Here is a 21,261-nt window from a genome sequence, read left to right as displayed (position 1 = left end):
TCTTACTGGAAGTTACATTTCATGGAACAAGATCAAAAATGTTAACAGCAAACACGTTGAAGAGGTGCCATTTGAAAATATTCATTTGAACTAATATGACAAGGCTACTGTTCAGAGTTTAAAAAAAATCACACCTGTGTGCAGACAGATAGAGGCTCTTTATCTGGTAAGAACGTGGTGCAGAGACTCGTGCAATAGATATTTCATCTCTATTGTTATTTATAGTTTCATTGTTAACACAGTCTTGGTTGATGTGTGAAAATACGTTCACACCTTTGAAAATGGGCGATTAACTAATCAAATGACAAGATGAATCTCAGGAACACAGAACTGACTGCAATCCAGCACTACTTATGACTATTTTTAATTTCTTGAGGAGTGCTAAAAATCAAGCATCCCCATCGCCTCTTGCATCCTTCAGGACTATAATGGGAATTACAGGAGTTTCCCCACTGTAGTAATCAATGCAGAAAACTGCGACCACAATCACTAGACTCTTCATCAGAGTACCCAATATTTTACTCAGGGAATTAACTGCATGAAAGATTACATGGCAGTTTTCCTTGTAGACATAAAGTGTGGGAGACAGTATTGAAGAAATGATGTATGCAGCACAGAATAAACAGGAGCAGATACCAGCATGGTAATGAAGTTAAGCTTACAGTACTAACATCCATCAGTGTACTGCAAAGAAAAGGTCCGATGCATGTCATCGTAACTTCACAGCATTGCAGAACAAATGCAAGATTCACACTTTGAAAGATCTGACTAAACACAAATTATATTCTCTGAATGTCATTTCAAAACTCTCCCTAGTGATAAGGTGCAAGAGGGTTTCTTGTTTATGTGATATCCAGCGATATCCACTTCCCATCTTTTTTGTTATTGTAGTAATGGAACTGTCTCATTTTACTCTTGGGTGCTCCTACAGAATGAAACTCATGTAACCAGCACTTCCAGCTGAAGGATGGCGGTAAATCTTTTCTCTATATATACAGTGCTGATCTTACATCTACTCTGCATATAAAAATGTGCAAAATATGTATTTACAAAGCATTTACCTTGTTTCTCCATCTACTAAAATTCTTGACGTGGCTTTTATCACATTTCTTACAGTGTAATCTCCTCTTTTCTGTTTGCAAAAATTGTTCTGTTCATATTCAACTCAGTCACTGTGCCAACCATATCCAGCCACCACCACAGACTCCCAAGTCTATTTCTTTTAATTTAAAGCCTCTTTTTAGATGGTTTATGTCTTAGTGTCTTAGCTATGTTGCTTCTGTTACCCACAATGTCAGTGTGATTCAATTATTTGTCAGGATTTCTAATAAATTTTATGACATTTTTTTCTGATGCTTTCTCATTTCCAATAGCTTATAATAGTTTCAAATAGAATAAGTCTATTAGATCCACACTTGTATATTCTCTCACTCAAAACCTATTATTTCTGCCCCTCAAACATCCAGAAGAAAGATTTTCTATAATTATTTTTCCATTTCTATTTGTTTCTCATTCAGAAAGATCTCGCTTTTTCTTAGCATTCAACATTTTCTTCTGTCATATGTGAAAAATAGAATTGCAGAATTTGTAGCAATTTTTTGTTGCTTTCCAGGCCTGACAGCACTTCTGCAGCAGGGTAGGGCAGGTTGCCCAAGTTACAAAGTTGATGGATATTTCTTTTTGCATCTATTGCCTTCATCAAAAAACAGAAATACCATTCCAAAGAGAGGTTGTCTCCAGCCTAGTATCCCGTGTCTAAAACAATCAAATTAACACAATTTTGAAGTTCAAAGGTCTTAAATTTAAATAAATCTTTGTAGTTCTCATTCTGCAGGGCATCTGTAGATACCAACAACCAAAAGTCTAAGATTGGCAAAGAAGACTTACTTCAATTATTTAATTTGTATTGATTTCAACTTACTGTTTTAAGTTTTCGGATCTCGTGTTGTAAGCTCCTTTTTGTATCATGTAGGGTTTTTGTTTTGTATTTTCCTGTTGCAGAGTAACTCTTTGCAGATTGGCTTTTTTTTTTTTTTTTCCTTCCCAACGCTTGCATTCATTGCAGAAGAAGCATACGCCAAAAGCCTTTAAAATAAAATAATGAAAAAAAATATGCTGTATTTTCACAGCCTTGCTCAAAAAGTATCAAATCGGTGTTATAAAAATCAACTGAATGTGGTATAGGTTAATATTACCAAAAACAATTATAATATCCATATTCTACAATAAGAAATGAGAATAAACTTGTGGTATAAAAACAAAATATCACAAAGACACTTAAGGCTCTGTAACAGAAGTACTCTAAATCAGTAAGGCCAAAGGCAATCGTGTGGAGGATTTTGCCTACATCACGCTCTACTAATTTCCGTGAATGCTTTGGCATGAAGAACTTAGCTTTTAGTGTGGCCTCAAGTTAAAATAATCCATTTTCAAATAAAAGCACTGAATTATCATATGGGGAAATCATACTTATCTGGAAAAAAAAAACAAACCAAGTAAGCAAACAAAAAGCTGAATTTGAAAGTCAGATCTCTATCTGAATGATAATTATTTTTACAAATAAATGACCTGATTTTGTGATCCCATTGAGTTTTTCTAAATTGCTTCTGTTGTTATCTTCCAGAGGCACACAAGGTTTGTGTGGTGATTGAGGAAGAGTCCTGGACTTCTCACTTACCTGACAATGTAATGTTTAACGCTCAGCTCATTTGCACTGAGCAGGAAGTAACAGTACAGGATTACAGAGGAAATGCTACACTGAGGAAGAATTTTTGCCACCTCATATAAGAGGCTGGTGTTTAAATAGACTAATTTTTCATACCACTCATCTGCCAAAATAGCCGAAGAGGCTAGTGGGCAAAGATCTCTTTGGAGACTGAATTCTATCTGTTAAAAAAGTCTAGACTTTCAGCTCTCATCATGTCTGAACTACGTATTACTTTCAGAGTGCCCTAAGTACCTTCTTACAGATTTTCATTCTGTGTTTTGCCTCTCAAAGGGGTTGACCGTATCATTAACAGATATGCTGGTCAGTTAATAATTCTAGAGGCTTACAAGACCAGAATTATTCCTCTGCTCTTAAAGCATGCTTCAGATACGTCTCAATAAAGAGGCAAACCACGAGGACACGCAGATCGGACTGAAGTGCAATGAACTCATAGTGATGGTCACGTAAAAAGCACTGCACATTCTTTCTGCAGACCTCCTAACGTGTGATTTGTCCTAAGCAACCGTACTTATACAGGAAGCTCTTTCTTAGAGGGTGCAAAACAACTAACCAACGAACGTAGCCACTCCCGTAATTCTCATCTTCTCACTGCCTAGAGCTCCTGGAGAAGCTGATATCCTCTGCTCCAGGAGACTTCCAGGGACGAGCGTCTAAACCACCTCAGCACCGCTCACAGCCCCTCGCCCCAGCGGACAGGCAAACCCAAACCCGCGCTCCAAGGCAAGTTCCGGCAAGTTCCCACACGCTCCCTCATCCCTTCCCGCCTTCCCCTAAGCGCGCGCCGCCGCCCTCTGCCCGCATCGAGGCTGTGCAGAGGGTTGGGCCGCGCCTGCGCGGCAGCGGCTCGGGGCCGGCCGCGTAGGGTGCGCAGCTGCGGGCATAGCGTGGAGCCGCAGATGGAGCCTCCCCCCAGCGCAGCAGGTAGGGGCGGCCGCCCGCCGCGGAGCGCTCACCCCCGCGCCTCCTCTTGTCGTCGGCGCCTCGCCACGGTTTCCTGTGGGAAGTCCCCGCTTCTTCTCCCCTCTGGGCGTGGAGGAGGATGGCCGCGGGAGGCTCGGCGGGCTCGGGCTGCCCCCGGGTGCTCGCGGTGCCTCCGGCCTCTGCCTCAGCACTGTGAGCGCGGCGCGGGCCTCAGGCTCCCATCAGCGGCAGAACTCGGCCTGAGCCCCGGCACAGCGAGATCTGCGTGCCCCGGGAGCTTCGCCGTGCCTGCCCGCCTGCCTGGGAGTGAAGCAGCGAGCTGTCCTGGGCCTCGTGTGCACAAGTGTCCCGGTGGCTCGTGGCTGTGTCCCATTGCTGAGTTCTAACCTGTGGCCTAGCAGTAGCACGAGGTGCATATGAGCACTACGTTCCTGAGGCTTGTCCTTTTTGCAGGCACACCTGTTTTACAAGGTCAGGCTTTCAGCAAGGTGAAAGCTGCCAGGGCATTCACATTGCCTGTCTTGCCTGTGCCTTTCTTGATGAGGCACTGGCCTCAGGAACCAAAGGGCGCTGGCTGTTTCTTGCTCCTGATGGCAATGGCTTGAGTCTGGCTTTCCAGACCCTGCTGATAAGGCACTGCTGTGGTGCTCAAGCTCTTGTTTTGTGGATGGCACATCTAAGTGTTGGAGTGGTAGAGTTAAGAAAATAGCATAAAACTTCGCTGTGTGACAGCTGGTGGTAGTTGTCAACAGCACAGTTTTGCTGTCAGTTATCCTTTAAAAGAAGTTTATAGTAATTACAATGGCTGAAATTAAGCTATCATTCATTCTTTGTATGACAAAGAGAATGATTCCAGATTCTGACATATAGCAGCAGTGTTTTTGCATCCACGTTTGTTCCTGCTGTACATGACATGTACCTCCCACCCTGTACTGTAGTTTTTTAATCTGTAGTGGTAGTCCTGAGCAGGTACTTTAGATATATACTCCTACACCAGTACTGAGATTGATCTGCTAAGCAGCAGCATTGCTTACTGACACCTCGCTCAATCTGCGACCTTGTTTTCCTCTAGTTTATCTCCCCACTAGCCCTGCCGTCAGTCCCTAGCTGTTACAACTCTGCTGAAAACCTCAGAACCTGTACTGAAAGCAGAGATGTCTACGTGAGATTGTGGAGAGAGTGGAACAATAGCTGCCAGAGGTGTGAGATGCTCTGTTTGTATCAGTGAGGTGTTAACTCAGATACCCTGGTGCGGTTGTCATCATTAACTGCTTCTTGGCTCACGTATGAGAAAAAAAAAGAGGAAAAATCACAGTTGAATAAATAGTTACCATGAGTGATGCTCCATTTATGGTTACAAAACACACAAATGTTCTCGTGCCTTTGCCAGGCGGTAGAGAGTGAATGTCAGGGAGTCCTCTAAGGTTCAGAATGTAGAAGCTGTGAATCATGTCACAATTTTTATGGAAGGAGGCTTTTTGACAGCCCTGGTTTGGGAAGAAGCTGTGGCTCTGTTAGTAGGTGATTCCATTCACAGAATGGCTTGGATTGGAAGTGACCTTAAAGATCACCTAGTTTGAGCTCCCTGCTATGGGCAGGGATGCCACCCAATAGATCAGGCTGCCCAAGGCCCCATGCAGGCTGGCCAGTAAATGAATTAGTAGATAAGTCATTTGAGAAAACTGTGCATTAACATGATTTTGTGTTATCCTTAAGAATGAATGTGCTACAGCCCAACGTGGGAGTTTTATTTATTGGCTTTTTTTTTTTTTTTTTTTTTCTTTTTGTGTGTGTGTGTGTGTGCACCACTTCCAAAATTGTCATTGTTAATATGTGACTTTCAGTAGTAGGAGCCATGGGTTATTGGAAGGCACATTTTCTTTTTAACATGCGTTGGTTGTAGATGTCATTTTTTTTAATAATGATGTCTGAATCCCTTTCTGAGAACTCACAAATGCTTGAAGAGAAAAGTGAGGTTTCTGATAGTAGTTTGAATAAGCAATGCAAGGTTTGGCACCTACCCTGGATATTTTTAGGGGCTTTAAAAACGTAGGGACTTAATCTTTTTCTTAAGTTGCTTGAAGTGTCTGAGTGTCTTGTCATTTGAAAATCAGGGTGGTTAAATACAGTAATAATGTATCACTGAAAGGACTGAACTGGCCTAGAATGGTTGAGGCTTGTTTTGAAATGCCATGGACAGTAAAACAGAAATAGAAGAATTATGGCTATGTATTCATAGGTTCAAAAGATAGGGAGAAATAATGGGAGAAACAGCAATGAAAAAATTAAAAGGAGAAAATTCTACAAGTGAAAGGAAGAACAGTTTCACCTTGTAATTACAAGAACGTCCTTACATAACACTGGTGATCAAGAACGTAAGTTACCATCGAGAAGGGTGTTACATCAGATTGACCTTTCTGATTCTGTTCTTAGTGTCTTTGGCCTGTGTCAGAAATGTAGATGGAAAGGATAATAGTGATGCATTGAAGTTGTTTAACTGCCCATTATAGAGAACTTTTATGGGAAAAGAACTAAGACATGGATGATGTATTGGGACTCTCCAGCTGAATAGTTTGAAAGGATCCTTTAGATTTTAAAATCCAGAAAAACATCTTCAGTAATTTTGTTAATGTAACCAAAAGGCTTTCAGTTTTCTCTCCATGTCAAAACGCCTCATGCTGTGCAACTTTTGGCAAACTGAATGATTACTTGTGTTTTTGGATCATATGTATGCGATATTAGTTTTTAAGGTCTCCATTGATTCATTTGCTGTGTGCTGATTATTCATTAAATCTGTTAGTGCAGAAATCATGATGGATAAAGTAGGCATTGTTTTGTCTTCTTTTTTAATCCTCACTTTCATTAGAAAATAAACAAAAACAAAACAAAACAAAAAAAAAAACACAAAAAAAAACCAACAAAAGAATGGTGTTTTGTCCTGATATTCGAAATACTTTCTCTTAATTCGTGTGTGGTCTTTGTTATCTGAAATGAAAGATGCACAGCCAGATAAACTATTCAACTATATCTTGAAAAAACGTGATTGAAGAGCTAAATACTCAATTCCTTAAAGATGTTAGGTAGGATTTCTTAATGAAACTTATTTTCAAGGCTTGCATGAAAGAAGAGAGGAGTGTGTCATACTCTTGCCATTCTTAATGTCATTGGCATCTCCTCTGTTAGTGACTGGGGGTTTCAATGGTTTATAGATTTTCCTGTGCCTCGTCTTCATCGAAATGCAGGTTACTTTGCACTTGGTTACTGATTTCTTGGTTCAGTTTTGAATGGATACAAAGTTCTGTAATGCGCCGGTTAGGTTTACTTTATGTGATGTGTTTGTTTTGGCTTATGTTCTTTGGATAGTCTGTGATGTTTGTGGACCTTCCTCTGTTTCGTTCTCCAGGTGGAAGTGAGCAGCACGTTCTTGAACAACATCCCTTCTTAGGTAGGGTGTGGGGTAGTAGGAGTTGTACCTTTGTGACCAGATTAGACTAGGAGTGCTCAAATGTTTGGGCTTCACGTAAAAAGCGTGAAGCCTTGTATGTAGGAATCCAGCTGCATTGTGGCATTGTCAGTTTTTGCTGTCTCAGGAAGTACAAAATGTGTATTTTGATTCTGAAATAGTTGCTGCCTAGTGTCTTTGCTCAAGTGATGGGAAGTTGTGTTTAGAGAAATTTTACATAGTTTAACAAGTGAATAATGCAGAAGGAATAGAATTCAGAACAAGTAGAATTCTAAGTAGTAACATGCATTGTTGTTACTGCCTTCTTATTTTGTGTATTTTGCTGGAATTCTCATCTACAGTTGTCTGAAAGGATTTGGGTTGGTTTCCTTTTAAGTAGCTCACACCCTAAGTTTTCCTAACTGGCAGCTCTGCTATTCCTGTGCAGTAGTTAAGACAGCATGAATGAACCAGCATAGTAAATATTAAGCCCCGATCTGCATTTGATTCTTTGGGTCCTGGCTATGTTATGTGATAAGGAGTGGAAAAAAAGCAACAACCAAACCACCCTGTGTCAAAAATCTCCACGTGCAACTCCAGGCTTGGCTTTACTGTTGATGTATGAGCATTTGGAAGCCACATGTAATTAACAAATAAGTGTGCTCTGTCGGGTTTGTTTGTCCTTTTCTTTCTAGATATTACAGACTGTAATACAGCCATTGCTCATTTTTAGTGAACAGTATTCTTGCAGTCGAGTACTGCCATACTGCTAGAACACACGAGCCCCAAAGCAAAATGTAAGATAACAAATTCAGCCAGTGAAAAAGGTGAAAATTGACTTTGAGGTGATGATAGAATGGTGAGAAGTTAAAGCTTTGGAAATTTTCCCTGGTGTTGTCATCCCTGTACTCCATCTTAATTTAAAATGATGTGAATATTAGATAGAAAAATCTCAAAATCTGTAACTTTTTAAATACAAATGAATTTATTCATATACAGCTTAAAAAAAAAAAAAAAAAAGGCTACTATATAAAGAAACTGAGCTGATCAGCCTCTTTTGCTTTTCAATCAGGATTTCAGGGTATCACATACATTACTTTGCTTGGATTATAACACTTCTCTCACTTTATGTTGTCCTTCTATACTTTAAAACCTTGGTAGAAAGCAAAGTACTTAAGACTCCCAATTCCTCTGCGAACACTGACGTGCAAATGAAGTTACCAGATGTGGTGGCGTTTCAGGTGTGCAGGAAAATGTTCGCTCCTGGTCCATCGGGAGCTGGTTCACACTGGATGTTTCGGACTGGTGAAATTCATTGCCTTTAGCTGGATCCCGAATGTTTCTGTGGGACAGAATTTTAGAGGAGTATGCTGAAACTGTTTTGTCATTTTGGCCCTGTGAACTTCTTGGAGTAAGGGTGCAGGAGTTCCTTCACGGGTTATAGGGCTGTATAGGGACTATTAATTCCATCTTCAAGAAGCGTTTTTTAAAAACTACAATTGCAGGAGAAGATCTTCCAAGATTTTTGGAAGCACCTGCTTTTTTTCTGCCTGTGGTTTTAATAGATCTCTCTCTAAATTTCTTGTGATGATGTGTGACTTTGATATAGAATAGAGGCTTCGGGTAATTGGTAACATACTCAGTGATATAGACCTTTTTTGATGACTATTTTTAAGGTGCACATATACGCACATGACTTACAGATCTTATGTGAATTCATGTTAACTTGTTGTTTAATCCAGGTTGGAGAAGCTAGGCAGAGTAGCAGCGATGAAAGTCTTGAGTGCATTCTTTTCCTGAAGGAGTTATAAGCCGTAGCTCTTCGCCCATTCTAAATGCAACTGGCATGCAACTAAAATAAGTCTGACATGGGCTTTGGAGCCAGTAGTCTGATGAAAGAAACATTTGCCTGTAAGCATACAATTAACACTGCACTGCTGTTTCTTTTATTAAGAAAACTATACTTTCCAGTCAGCTTTGTAATAAGCTCATAGGAAGCCATGAGCTTTGTAAAACACAATAGTTGCATGCTGTCTTTACAGTATATGGATTGTTTTTGTCAAGGGATACAAAAAAAGATTAAACCCCTGAATTTAATGTATTTTGTTAACTTGTTACTCATTGCTTAGCTCATCATTTATACTTTCTTATTGAAAGGCCATATTGTTTCTTATTGAATCACCTAATGTAGTACTAGTATTAGCTTGAGTTAGTATTATTTTTTTTTTAAAGTCACTAGATGAACAACCAAGGACATCCAAATTACAAGCAGAGTAACCAGAAATGCATGTTCCAAAAACTTCTGTTGGAATTGCTTAATGCAGTTCCTGTTGGATGCTATAGGTGTGAGGCAGGGAGGTAATAAAACACTGGGTCATTGTTCAAGGAAAGATTTCATCTTGGTATCTCCTTTCTGTAATAGCCCTCTATTCAGTATGACAAGCTGCTGGAGTTCCTTTCATTATTAAGACTGTAAAGCAGCTTCATGTTCCTTCTGTCTCTTGTCCTCTTAAAGGCTTGCTGTCCATTACACAGGCCTGTGCTGTGGTCTTCTCTCCAGGCCTCCCTGGATCCTGCAGCTGGAGGCTAGAAGGTAAAGAGAGCGTTTCAGTCATCTCCTGGTTTCCCAGCTTCAATGCAGAGGGAACAACGTGTATTCTCTACTCTTCTAGTGCTTGCATCCTACTGATGCACATATTTCCTCGCTTTTTTTGTCATTTATAGAAAAATAATGAAAACCATTAAACAGAATGGTTGCATCCTTGGCTTTCCATGGCACTAGATAGCTTTTGCAGCTGAGGGTTTAATCAACCACAGAAAACTATTGCAAATGTAGCCTTGTGCCCTATGTATTATATACAATCAGAGCAGTTTCAGGCATTGAAATTTACCAAAACCCCCAGATTTTATTTGTGTTAAGAAAAGAAATGCTTTAAAATTGTTCTCAATGTTTCATCTCATAGTTTTGTAATCTCTACCCTTAATTCTTTACAGTACCCTGAAGTGGCATGGAAAATAGTTTCCCTTTCAGAGGGGATACTTAGTTTTCTATAGATTTTGTCCTTGTCTTTTATTCTGGCAACTGGAAGCTTAGATCTTTGAGCCGTTGTGTTCCATGTCCCTGTGAGAAGCGGCAGCCTTCTGGAGTGCGCTGATGCAGTTTGCACCAATTGCTTGTTACATTTTGTAGCCAGATTCGTTCTTGTTACATTTTGTAGCCAGATGCTGAGAACATCTCAAGCAGCCTGTGCGGAAGACCAGGCAGAGTGCAGAAGGTGGTAGATAGGAACCAAAGGTATCAACTCTCTAACAAGAAGAGCAAACTGTAAGAAAGCCTAGGAATAGTTCTATTATTCTTTTTAGGAATGATTCTATTATTCTTTAATAATTCTATTAATATTTTGAAGAAAAAATAAAACAGTAGGCAGAAAACATAGTAGGTGTATTGTAATGCAGATTGCGTCGGGACTAGTTGGCAGCAAATCTGGTATTAGAATAAGAAATATATTTCTTAGTGCAGGCTAGTGAACTATCTAAAGGGAAAACACTACTTATTATTCTAGGAAATCTAATACAGTTGAAAAAAGGCAAAAGGAATTGGTAGCTTCACATCATGACTGTCTCATGTTTTTTGATGAAGTCTTGCTTCTAAGGTGTTATTTCTTTGAAAGTTCTTGCCATGTAATGTTAGCTGCAGAGCTGATGTAGTTAGGTTGATGTTGAACTCTGCAAGCGCTTACAGGTTGCTATCCAGAAATGCAATTATTCCACACACAAACTCTTTCTATCTGGTATCTGATATTGTTAATATTTGCACCTTATTTTTGTTTGATGTTCTGTATAAATGCTAGGGATACCAACTTCAGGAGCGCGTTTTGAAGTCCCTGACTGAAAATTGCCATTCATATGATATAATGAATAGTTTAAAATCAAAGAAGAATATTAAAATGCTTTAGACAATGCAGTTGAAAATCATGAGTAAATACAGTGCTGCTCAAGCTGAACATCTCCTTTTGACTTGTTTGGAGATACAGATGCATGTGGGTGCAGAAATCTACCACCTTGGCTGTATAAAATGATTTGAATTGCCTGTGCTTCCTATGGTTTAAAAGCTGATACCAATAAATCTTTGAAGAAAAAAACTCCTGTATATGAGACCATGAGTGGTCTTCATTCTTGTTTCTTTTTTACTGTTCCTTAATTGCCTTTAAATGACTGTCATTGCTCTCTTCTGGTTCTTCTTACAGGACACTGCCCTGTGTCTGAGTTGCCCACAGGTGCTGATGTGATGAGGGTGCACAGTGCCAACTGGGGACTGCCTAATTCTCTGCTTTGGTGGCAGCTGATGTCCCATTAACAAAGAAAAAATAAAGGCATAGGCTGTAGTTTGAGCCAGTGGTGCTTGTGGTAGCTGTAACCTTCCCTGCCCTTGTTCCTGCTCTTGCACAGTTCTTTCTCATGGACCACTGAAGTTTCATAGTGAAATAGACTGGGAAATTTATCTAGCTGAAAAATTGCATGACAAGAAATTTATTCAGTGTCCAATCAAATTCACTTCCCTTTTCTGTCCTCAGGCCTGCAGAGAACATCTGTGGGTGCAGAGGGAAGAGCATTGCAGGCCCTGGAATAGGGCAGGACTGTAGGAGTGCCAGCTTGTTTTGGCTGGGGTTGCTCAAAGTAGAGCTGAGGCATGTAGTTCAGCGGTGCTGTTTCTGCCTTACCATTTGGCTGAACTTACTTGTCCTGCTTCTTAGGAGATGTGCTTTAAAGCTCTATGACACCTTACATTTTACTGTACAAATGCTCTGTACAGTACTTGTACTGATACTCTGAAGAACTGTCAGAATTGTATTTAATTATAATTCTGTTCTGAGTCATGAGAATCAGAGCATAAAAGGAAATGAATTTGTGTTTAGAATTTTTGCTGCATAAGAGACTTTATTTCCTTTCTTTTGCTGTAGAAGTTTTGAACAAGAAATTTTTCAGATGAAAGAGAAGGTTTTAGTTCTAATTCTGGGGATTGGTCATTATAGCATTCTGTTTCGTGACCAGAGTCACCCAGCAGTATCACAGATAAAATGCTGCAAAACCTCACCATGCAGCCTCATAATGTTACTAAGCTTTAAAAGGTGAGGCATTAGAAATGACTAGAGAAACGTCGATCTGTTTCTTTTTGATCTAGAGATAACTGCAGATGCTCTGAAAATTAGTGTGTTTGAAATGAGGTAGATAACTTAAATTTTTCTCATTTCCTTGTCTTATTACATCACACTTTTTCTTCCATCTAATCTAAATATCTCAATGTTATTTTAAAATGATGATTGTCACCTCAGTATAACAGCGTATCAGAGAGGTTTCATAATGAGAGCATCACAGCTGATTCTGTGTTGAAGAATTGTATCAACATCAAAAGGTAAATAAATAGTGTGTTTGAGTAGGAAAATCAGGTATTTGGTATAATGATGTTGAGCTCTACAGTGTTCTGACCAAATGTTCTGTAAAGGGCTTTTAAATCAGAAGCTAAAAAGGAGAAAGCTGTGCTCGGTAAATTCTCACCCCTTTGTTCTGAAGAGTTGATCTAGAAACAAATTATTGCAGTTCCAAGTGATCTCTGTTATGAGTAGTTGTACTTCTCATCCATAGACCTGAATTCTGTTCAGAGGCAACTGCATGCAAACCACAGCTCTATGTTTAAATCCAGAATTCAGGCATCAGTGTTTTCTCATGTTGATTTTCTCAGTGAGGAAACTCACTGATGCTGTGTTTAAGGGAATGGTTATTTGTGTTTCTTTTCAAAGAACCGAAGTCTTCCATGTAGTAATACAAGTTTAGATGCTGCTTCAGCATGCTTTATTTCTTTGCTTTATTACATGAGCTAAAAAGCTGTGAATTGTTTAGATAACACAGATAGAAAAATGTTAATATCTTGAATTAAATATAACTCTAAATCTCTGTGCTGTCTTTATGCAGATGTTTCATTTAGTAAGGTACAAAGGAGAAAGTGCCACCAGATTTTTTTAATTTCTTTCATTACTTTTGGTTCATCTTGCACATTGAGCACAACAGAAAATGTTCAGGATAATGCTTGTGCCTGGATATGAGTCATTTCAAATCTTGGGACTTCCCTGCTTTTATGTGTAGTTCTTCCATGGTATTTTCTGCTGTTGGTTTGTGACAGATTTTATATCTTAGTATCTGTTCTATAAACAGTGTTGTGTTATTTTCGTAGACTGATTTTTCTTTCTTAAAAAAATAACATCTTCCTTTTATTTTTGTTTCTGTCTCTCTTGCAGAGAGTTCTAAGCTGAGACATGTAGAAAAAGATGTCTTGATTCCACAAATAATGAGAGAGCGAGCTAAGGAGCTGTGTTCAGATAAAGTGCAAGGTAAGAGTCAAATATACATCAGGAGATCTGATTTATTCACTTCTGTGCCCTGAACATAATCCTTGTTTTTGGAGACAAGTAGTCAGAGAATGAATATGTATGGTCAGCATCTTGATGCTTGCTGTGAAACCAGTAATGCAGTCTGTATCTAGATCTGCCATGTTGGCCTTGGCTGCTTGGTAGTGTGGAGTGTTTATCAAAAGAACTTTGTTCTTGATTGGTTCTGATTGATAGAAAACTTTCCATGTTTTGATTTGGATCGTGCCATGAGGGGAAACGCGAGAGTTACTTGTCTGTATTATTTGATGCTTGTGTAGATGAAATTGCTTTGTGTGACCCTACAGGTTGGGCCTCCATTGTTATTATATATTTATTAACAAAGTGTATCCTTTCCCTCATCAGTGCTTTAGTGATGTATGAGCACAGAGATACCTCATTAGACAGAATTTCTTTTAGGCTGATGCGTTCTGCTTTGGTGTTCTTTAGTTTCTTTTAAACATTATTGGTTAAAAAGAAAAGTGTGAGTGCACTGTATCCAAAATATGTGGACTTAGTAATTAATTATAAATATGATCCCTATATAGTGTATTGTGTACATTATGAAACGTGCAAAAATAGAAATTGAAAAAGAATGCAATAAAGATAAAATCAGCTAATCAGATTGTGTTACACATTTATATCTTTAACAAATGGGTTCAAATCCTGCTGAAACTTCCTCTGTGATTTTTAAATAGGTTGGAAAATTTGGTTTCCATACAGATATATCAGAGGGTTTTATAGATGAGACACTTGCATTGTTTTCAGAAACAGTCAATAACAGTGGATGCATTTTTAAACATCCATTTTCAAAATGATCTCTCCATAGCACAAGTGTCTTTTGAAAAGCAGTTACTTTCTCCCTCTTTGCTGAAGCATCAACTTCACCTTGAAGGGACACATCAAGTGGGTTTATTTATTTCTTTTGAATATGTCTGCCAGGCTGCAAACTTCTCACAGCCACCTGTCATCAGAGAAAAGGTCAGCAAATCTGCAACACTTATTTCTTTTACACAGAAAGACAAAAAATAATAAAAATAAAACAAAAGCCAAGAAAAAAAGAATGCTTGAAGTTTGACAACTCTTTTAAGCACTCTGTTGCAAGATAACAAGCAAACCTCCCCGTGGTGTGAAATATTTTCATGGTATTTTGTGTCTCACTGCATAGTCCTGTACGGATTCTGCTGGTTGTCTTTGATAGAGATAACTACACTGCTGACATCCTGCTGCACTTTGTGCTCTTCTGGCTCCAACATGTTTGCTGCAAACACCTGATGATGAGTAGTGCCTTGGAAAAGTTGAATGCTTGGTGTTGTCTGTAACCTTTTTCAGGAATCCTTTTTTTTTTTTTATTCCCATGAAAGCAGCTGCTCTGTCAGTGGTTGCACTTGCACAGTTCTTCCCCAAGTCATTGGTTTTTAAGCACGGGTGTTTCCCTGAAGGTGTGTGGCTTTTAGTCTTCTGCTATTAGAATAGTCTAGTAGACTTCAATTATGAGGCCTAGTAGGAAAGTGAAGTACTGGATTTGGTATTGTGACTTTAAATAACACTGATTAGATTGTTATTGTTTGTGCCTTGTGAGGTGTCTGGACAACAAGCTCTAACTAGGGCTAGACTAAGTGTCAATTCTGCCATTTTTGTGTTTGGTTGTGATTGTGTTGTTTTCACAATCTTCAATTCACAGTTTCTTTACAGAAGTTTTTTTTGAACCACACATCTGTTTTCTGAGAATTAAATTTAGTTACAACCATACAGTATAATCCATAAGTCAACTTAACCAGGCACACGCAAACTGCTGTGCATCACAGCGTATTGAAAACAAGCAGACGACTGAGGGTACTGCTGTCACCCCTTTTACCTTGTGGATCACTGTTGCCCTGAGACACCTCATTTATCCTGTGTGTCCTTCTGATACCGTTTGGACCAAAGGAAGGCACCAACATCGAGCTGTATATTACTTATTGGTAATATTAGTGATGTGGATCATCGAAAGGGGATGTGAGGTAAAAATCCGGAAAATAATCCTGTCTCTCTCTTAGCTCTAAGCCAGTTTTGATGAAATTTCTTGAAAGTTAGAGGTGGAAGCTGAGTGTTTCCAGTGCATTTTTTAAATCAAATGAGTGAACGAATTCTACATTCATATTTCTTCTGAAAAAAGGTATCACTTCTATTTTGTTGTACTCCTTTCAATCTATACAGGCATGGAGAGCAACTCATGGGAAATGAAGGTTAAACAGTTTTGTCAGGAGAATTTCAAATCCACTGTGAAATTATTGCCGGAATGAATGTGTCTTGTTAGGACAGGAGGATAGTGTTAATCAGGGGAAATAGCATAAAAAACATGGCCTGTAAACAGTTACAAACTAGGAGCATAAGTTGTGTAATTAAGTAGTCAGAACTCCTGACAGCCAGTTTCTGTGCTGTAGAAGATAGCATGTATGAACTGGTGCTGTTTACGTTAAGTAGCACAGCTACTTGTTTAACTTGTTCTTGTTTTTTCTGCTCTGTGTTAATTTTGTTTGACCAACTTCTTTTAGTATACCTTTGTTTCATTTTTGTCTCTAGGGAATTGTGATAAATATCTTGTTAGTATAGGAGAAAAAGCTATTCTTCAAATGGGCTTTTACAGTCTTCTTGGTCGTGCTAGCTTCCTGTCTGTCCCTACAGGGAGCCCCTGTACATTCAGTAGTTCTCTGCATGAGCATGGGGTCCATCTGTATACAGGCCGTTACCTTAGCCTGCAGCTATACCACCTAGAGATGTGTGCTTATCAGAGCTAATAATGTGAGCAGCGACAGCCTGTCCAGCACGTGTTCAGGAGGCATCCAGAGAAAAGAAACCCCAAGGGTTAACAATAAAAAAGAATAAATAAGAAAAGGTTTTGTTAACTCAAGAGGTGATATTGCTATGCCAGCATGATTACATGGGTGACCCGTTGCTGTGCTGGGTTGTGTTAGCTTAACAGAGTAGCTTAGGGATGACATAATCATGAAAATGTGTCCATTTTAAAGATAATTTTTAAAAACAAGTAAGTAAACCAGCCATATTTCATTATACTTGTTGAAATTTATTTTGATTTTTTTTTTTTCAAATTGTTGCAGTACAATGCTTGTAAGTGCTGCATGTTCGTTGAGATTTTAGGACATCTGAATTGCAGAATAATTTCTCTGCCCTGTGCTTAAGATTCAAGCACTCTTAGTGAAAATTACTGTGTTAATAGTTTTGGTAAGAAAATAAACATGCTTTTTGAAGAACACATGAATTTGTCATGACCAGGATGCCAACATGCCTTCCTGTCTTAATGTCCATTAAGTATATGTACATGAAACTGTTACAGTATCATACAGAGAGCAGTACTTTTCTTAAATGTTGTCAAACAAACAAAACAACCACGTTACATTGTCATGCAGGAACTTTTTAGAGTATTTAAGCAGATGCTAGCTGCCTCATGTTATACCCCTGTAATTCAGTCAGTGTATTCTTGGCATATAATAGAGGTGATTACAAACTTAAGTAGCTAAAAAGGAGTGCTTATCTGCTGTTGCTGAATCCATTCCTTTTATAAAATAATTTATTAAGCTGTGTTACTTTGAAAGTTTCTAGTTTTAATTCACAATTATAATATCTAAATTTTGAGTAGATTTCTTAAAATCGGTAAATATCAGGAATCTCAATTCATCTCTTATCTTGGAAAGGTTGTCTTAAGCTTTCTGAAACATCTGCTGTTTCAGCTTCCTGTGCTCTTCTTTCCATGACTTCTCTCTGCTGCGAAACCAAGAACATTCACCAAAAAACTGCGAGAGCTTTGGTTGGTTTTGATTCTATGTACATAATAAATGTTTGTTCCATTTCTTAAGAGTACTTATTCTGCAGTTCAGGGTTACTGATGTTGAAATTTTTAACTCCTCGGGGTGAGGTAGAGAAGAACCCATCAGGACAGAAATATATAAACCACAGTACTGTAAGTGCTGTACGTTGAGTTAATTTTGGTTTTTAATAGCTTGTCTTGGAACAAGCAGAAATGCTTTTAGAAGTTACGGATTTTGGTTTTAAAGTTGTCTTAGGTTTAGATCCCCAAAAGAAAGTACTCTGGTCATTGAGTCAGTCATGAGACTTTAATTTTGTTTACTTTTTTCAAAGTGGTGTGTATTTGTTGTGTTAGAAAATACTTCTCCCTCCCTTCCCAAACCCCACAAACTTTTTTTTTTTTCCTTGTGACAAGATTTTGGTCTAAACTTCTTTTTTGTCTTTTTTGTTTTGGCGACTGCTACTGATGAGTGGGTTTGGGCCTTTCACAGCAAGAGAGACTTGCAGATGTCTTCTGTCAGGTTCCCAGGATTTGTTTTGGTAACTGAACTATATGCTTTTCACAGTGAGTACAGGAATAGCTACATCAGATTAGCTTGATTCTGCTATTAGGAAGGCAGTGAGGTAAAGGAAGCGGTTCGGATTATTCAACACTTGATCCTGCCTACAACTCTGCAGATAAGAATGCGGCTGTTTCTTGTTTGAAGTTTGTTATGGGAGGAATTAATTTGGCCAAGAGGACAGGATGTTCTGTACTTTTTTTTAGTATAAGAGGGAGACAAAAGGAAGATGGTTTTCCTCCTGTGGTGAGTTGGGAATCTTCTCTGGAGCATACGTACGTTGGTTCTGGTGTCTGTAGGAAGTAATTAGCAATGTGAATCCATTTGCCCTGAAAAATCTCTTAAGATACTTGGCAATGCTTTAGAAATTGCTTTGGAAAGTGTGGCTGGAAAAGGACATTTCCAGGCAGTCACCCTCCTCCCATTCTCCATGTTCCCCATTAGCCCTCTCCTCCTCAGGGCTCGTGTTGATACTTAGTGAAAATGATTGGACGCAACACTACTGCAGGCTTCTCTACAGTAGAGCATGACCAGTGTCAACCAGAGTTTTGATAATGTGCAGTTACTCAACAGTCCTGTCACTGACATTATCTCTGTCCCCGTAGGGGCCACCTGCTCTCGACCGTGACCCTTACACCTGACAGATCAAACTCCATAAGAAGGAAGAAATTTCTGATTGAGGTATATTTGATGCTGCACATTAAAATGCCTAGGTACATGCCTAGGTATTTGTCCTTCCAAAAAAAAGTGTGTGTGTGTATATGTAGGTGTACATATGTTCTTTTATAAGAAATGCAAGTACTGAAATATACAAAGCAGTGAATTTCAGCTTGATATGCTACTCAGTGGTATTGCTCACTTTCCTTAACTGATGCAGACAATTAACCTATTGGTATCTATAATCTGTTCTGAGGTTAACACTGGCAGGTGCTAAGGCTGGTGGCGTCAGGAAATTAAATGGCAGCTCATATTTAAAAATATTGATCAAACTTATTTTCTTGAAGCAAATTGAAACTAAAGATAACTGAATTTTGCTCACCTGCTGAACTACACAGTGGAAAATATAATCTTTTTGAAATTCACATATGTAAGGGATGTATATAAATATAATCAGCTGCTAATTGACCGAAGCAAAAAAATCAAGTAACTGATAACAATCAGTGAGATAGCATGGCATTTCCTGGTAGTATTTTTATTGAGCCGCTGTGACTGCAGATTTCTTACACGTGCTTTTGTTCATTGATGAGAATTTGATGGACAGCATAAAAGGTTGCATGGGAGGAGTCATAAACTTTAACTGGAATACCCTTTTTCTATGGGAGGAGCAAAACAATGCTGCCTTGTCGCCTACAACTTCAGAGAAAACCGAGTGACAAAATTGCAGATAGAAAAGGGGAGAAATGTTATCCTCTGCTGTGTTTATTTTCTGCTTATTGAAGTACAGTATAGTCATATTGTGCAAACCTCTCACCTTGTATGAAGCTATTGAGATTTCTGTTTGACATACCGTGTAGTTGTCAGCTATTTAAACAGTATGGATAGTTTTGATAGTGCTACAGCTATATTTAGTACTGGTAATGAATTGGTAGGTGTTTTCACCTGCTTGGTCTTCCTAAGGATGAGATGCTGAATTTTCATGATGTTCTTGTCTGTGCACTATAGCTTTTATTTTAGGAAAAGATTCAGGTTGATATGTTTCCAACAAACATTTACTCTCATCACATTTAAGCATGTGAGTGAATTAATACAATCTCTAGAGGGATTATGTTACATTGAGCCTTGCTCCAACAAACTGAGCAGAGAGAACAGCTATATGTAAATTACAATTTGAAGAAATGAGATCATAGATGTCTTTTTTTTTTTTTTTTTTTTTTTTGAATGATACTTACAGTATTAACTAAACAAAGCTGATTTAGAAGGTTTCATAGAAAAGAAATATGAGAGCATATTGTGTTGCTTGGTGATGGAAATTGTAAGTATTCTAACTAGTGTTAGGACTTCCAATAAAATGTTTGGGGAGGGATTATTTTTTTTCCTTCTCCCCTTCATGTCATTTCAGTCCAGCTGATCACAAGAAGTGGGTCATACTGCTAGCTTTGCCATTGCAACTTAGTTGTGTAGGGTCTTTTTTTATTTTTTTATTAGGGAATGGAACAGCTTTTACAGGGACAAAGAGAAATGAAATCACTTTCAGTGAAAGAAAGAGGCCTCATTATAGCCACCAACAGCAGTTATTGACAGCTACACTTCCTATTAACAAGGAGCATTTAAGAGTTTGGCTGTTGGATCTTTGGACTTGATCTAATTTGCTAGCATTAATTAGTTTCTTTTGAGCACAGACACTTGGTGCTCACAGCTATAGATTTGGAGGACTAATTAGGAAAGAAAATTGAACAGAATGGAGTAAGGCATTAACCTTCAACCATTACCAGCTGGGGCTCTGATAAAGACCACAGAGTCCAAATGCTCCTATTCATGCAAAGAGTACTCTAATGAATATCAATTTCAGCCAGGTTGCCACATCCTACAAGCACTGTCTTAATTTTGTTGCTCTTACCTGTTACAAAATGTTATGCGTAGACACTAAAGTGATGGCGATGGCTTGGAGTTCATACCTTGATGGGTTGTCTATGTTGTGTCCACTCTTTTGGTTTTCTTAAATTAAAGCTGTCATTGGTTTCCATTAAAGATCCCAAATTTCAAATTGTTTTCTCATCCCAGCGTAAATATATTAATACAGGATATTAACAAATGCTTGTTTAAATAGGGGATGCCTGTGTGGATTTGCATTACAGTAATGCACGAGCAGTACTACCCATGGTAAGCACTGACCAAGTGAACTGCTGAAGTTTGAACAACAGGATAGCTGCTTCTGCAAATCGTCAGAGAAAGTATTGCATTGTGGTGCTGATTATCACATTTCAGGAGAAAAACTGTTCTCTTGGACCTTGTGTTTATAGTATGAAGTATGTATGTGTGAAAGGGAGATATAAAAACAGTCATCTTTTTTGTACCTTTCTTGTATCATTGGAAGTGTTGGACTTAGAACCAAGGCCCAAATCCTCCTCAGCAGTTGTTTCCACTTTTTAGTCATGTCACTGCATGCTGACAAACTGCCTGTCAAATCTATCTCACTGCATGTGTCTCTGTTGCTACTGCTTGTGTACCTGGAGGTTCCTTGCCCAGTAGTGAAAAGTGCATCAGTCTCTTCTTTGATACTCTTTCTTTGGACTTTTTTCTTTTGGGAAGCACACTAACACTGATGTGCATCCTCTGACTTTGAAACAGTTGTATCTGTTTGGGTTATCTTTTGTGTTTAGCTCTTTAAGGCTAAGATTGCCTTGATGTGATCAAATTATTGTGAGTTCTCTTACTGGTAAG

General features: G+C 38.7%; 1 protein-coding gene and 1 long non-coding RNA gene across 3 annotated transcripts in view; one reads left to right on the top strand and one right to left on the bottom strand.

The window, feature by feature from the left end:
• Positions 1-3,442, bottom strand: part of LOC122159754 — a 128,368-nt gene extending 124,926 nt beyond the window's left edge. For both annotated transcript variants that reach the window (XR_006168615.1, XR_006168614.1), the window contains exons 1-2: positions 3,279-3,442; positions 1,922-2,085 (exon numbers count right to left, since the gene is read on the bottom strand). This is a non-coding gene — a long non-coding RNA (uncharacterized LOC122159754). The remainder of the gene's footprint in view (positions 1-1,921; positions 2,086-3,278) is intronic.
• A 126-nt stretch (positions 3,443-3,568) lies between these two features.
• The window catches only part of CMC1 (C-X9-C motif containing 1), a 42,788-nt gene continuing 25,095 nt past the window's right edge, over positions 3,569-21,261 (top strand). The window contains exons 1-2 of the mRNA XM_042817585.1: positions 3,569-3,649; positions 13,385-13,477. Of these exons, the coding sequence (XP_042673519.1) occupies positions 3,625-3,649; positions 13,385-13,477 (118 nt within the window). The 5' untranslated portion in view covers positions 3,569-3,624. The remainder of the gene's footprint in view (positions 3,650-13,384; positions 13,478-21,261) is intronic.

The sequence above is a fragment of the Centrocercus urophasianus genome, unplaced genomic scaffold (genome assembly GCF_019232065.1).
Source record: "Centrocercus urophasianus isolate 14NV4802_14NV808 unplaced genomic scaffold, USGS_Curo_1.0 seq_16, whole genome shotgun sequence".
Classification (NCBI taxonomy): domain Eukaryota; kingdom Metazoa; phylum Chordata; class Aves; order Galliformes; family Phasianidae; genus Centrocercus; species Centrocercus urophasianus.
The sequence above is the reverse complement of the archived record's forward strand: the minus strand, read 5'-3'. Positions and strand labels throughout refer to the sequence as shown.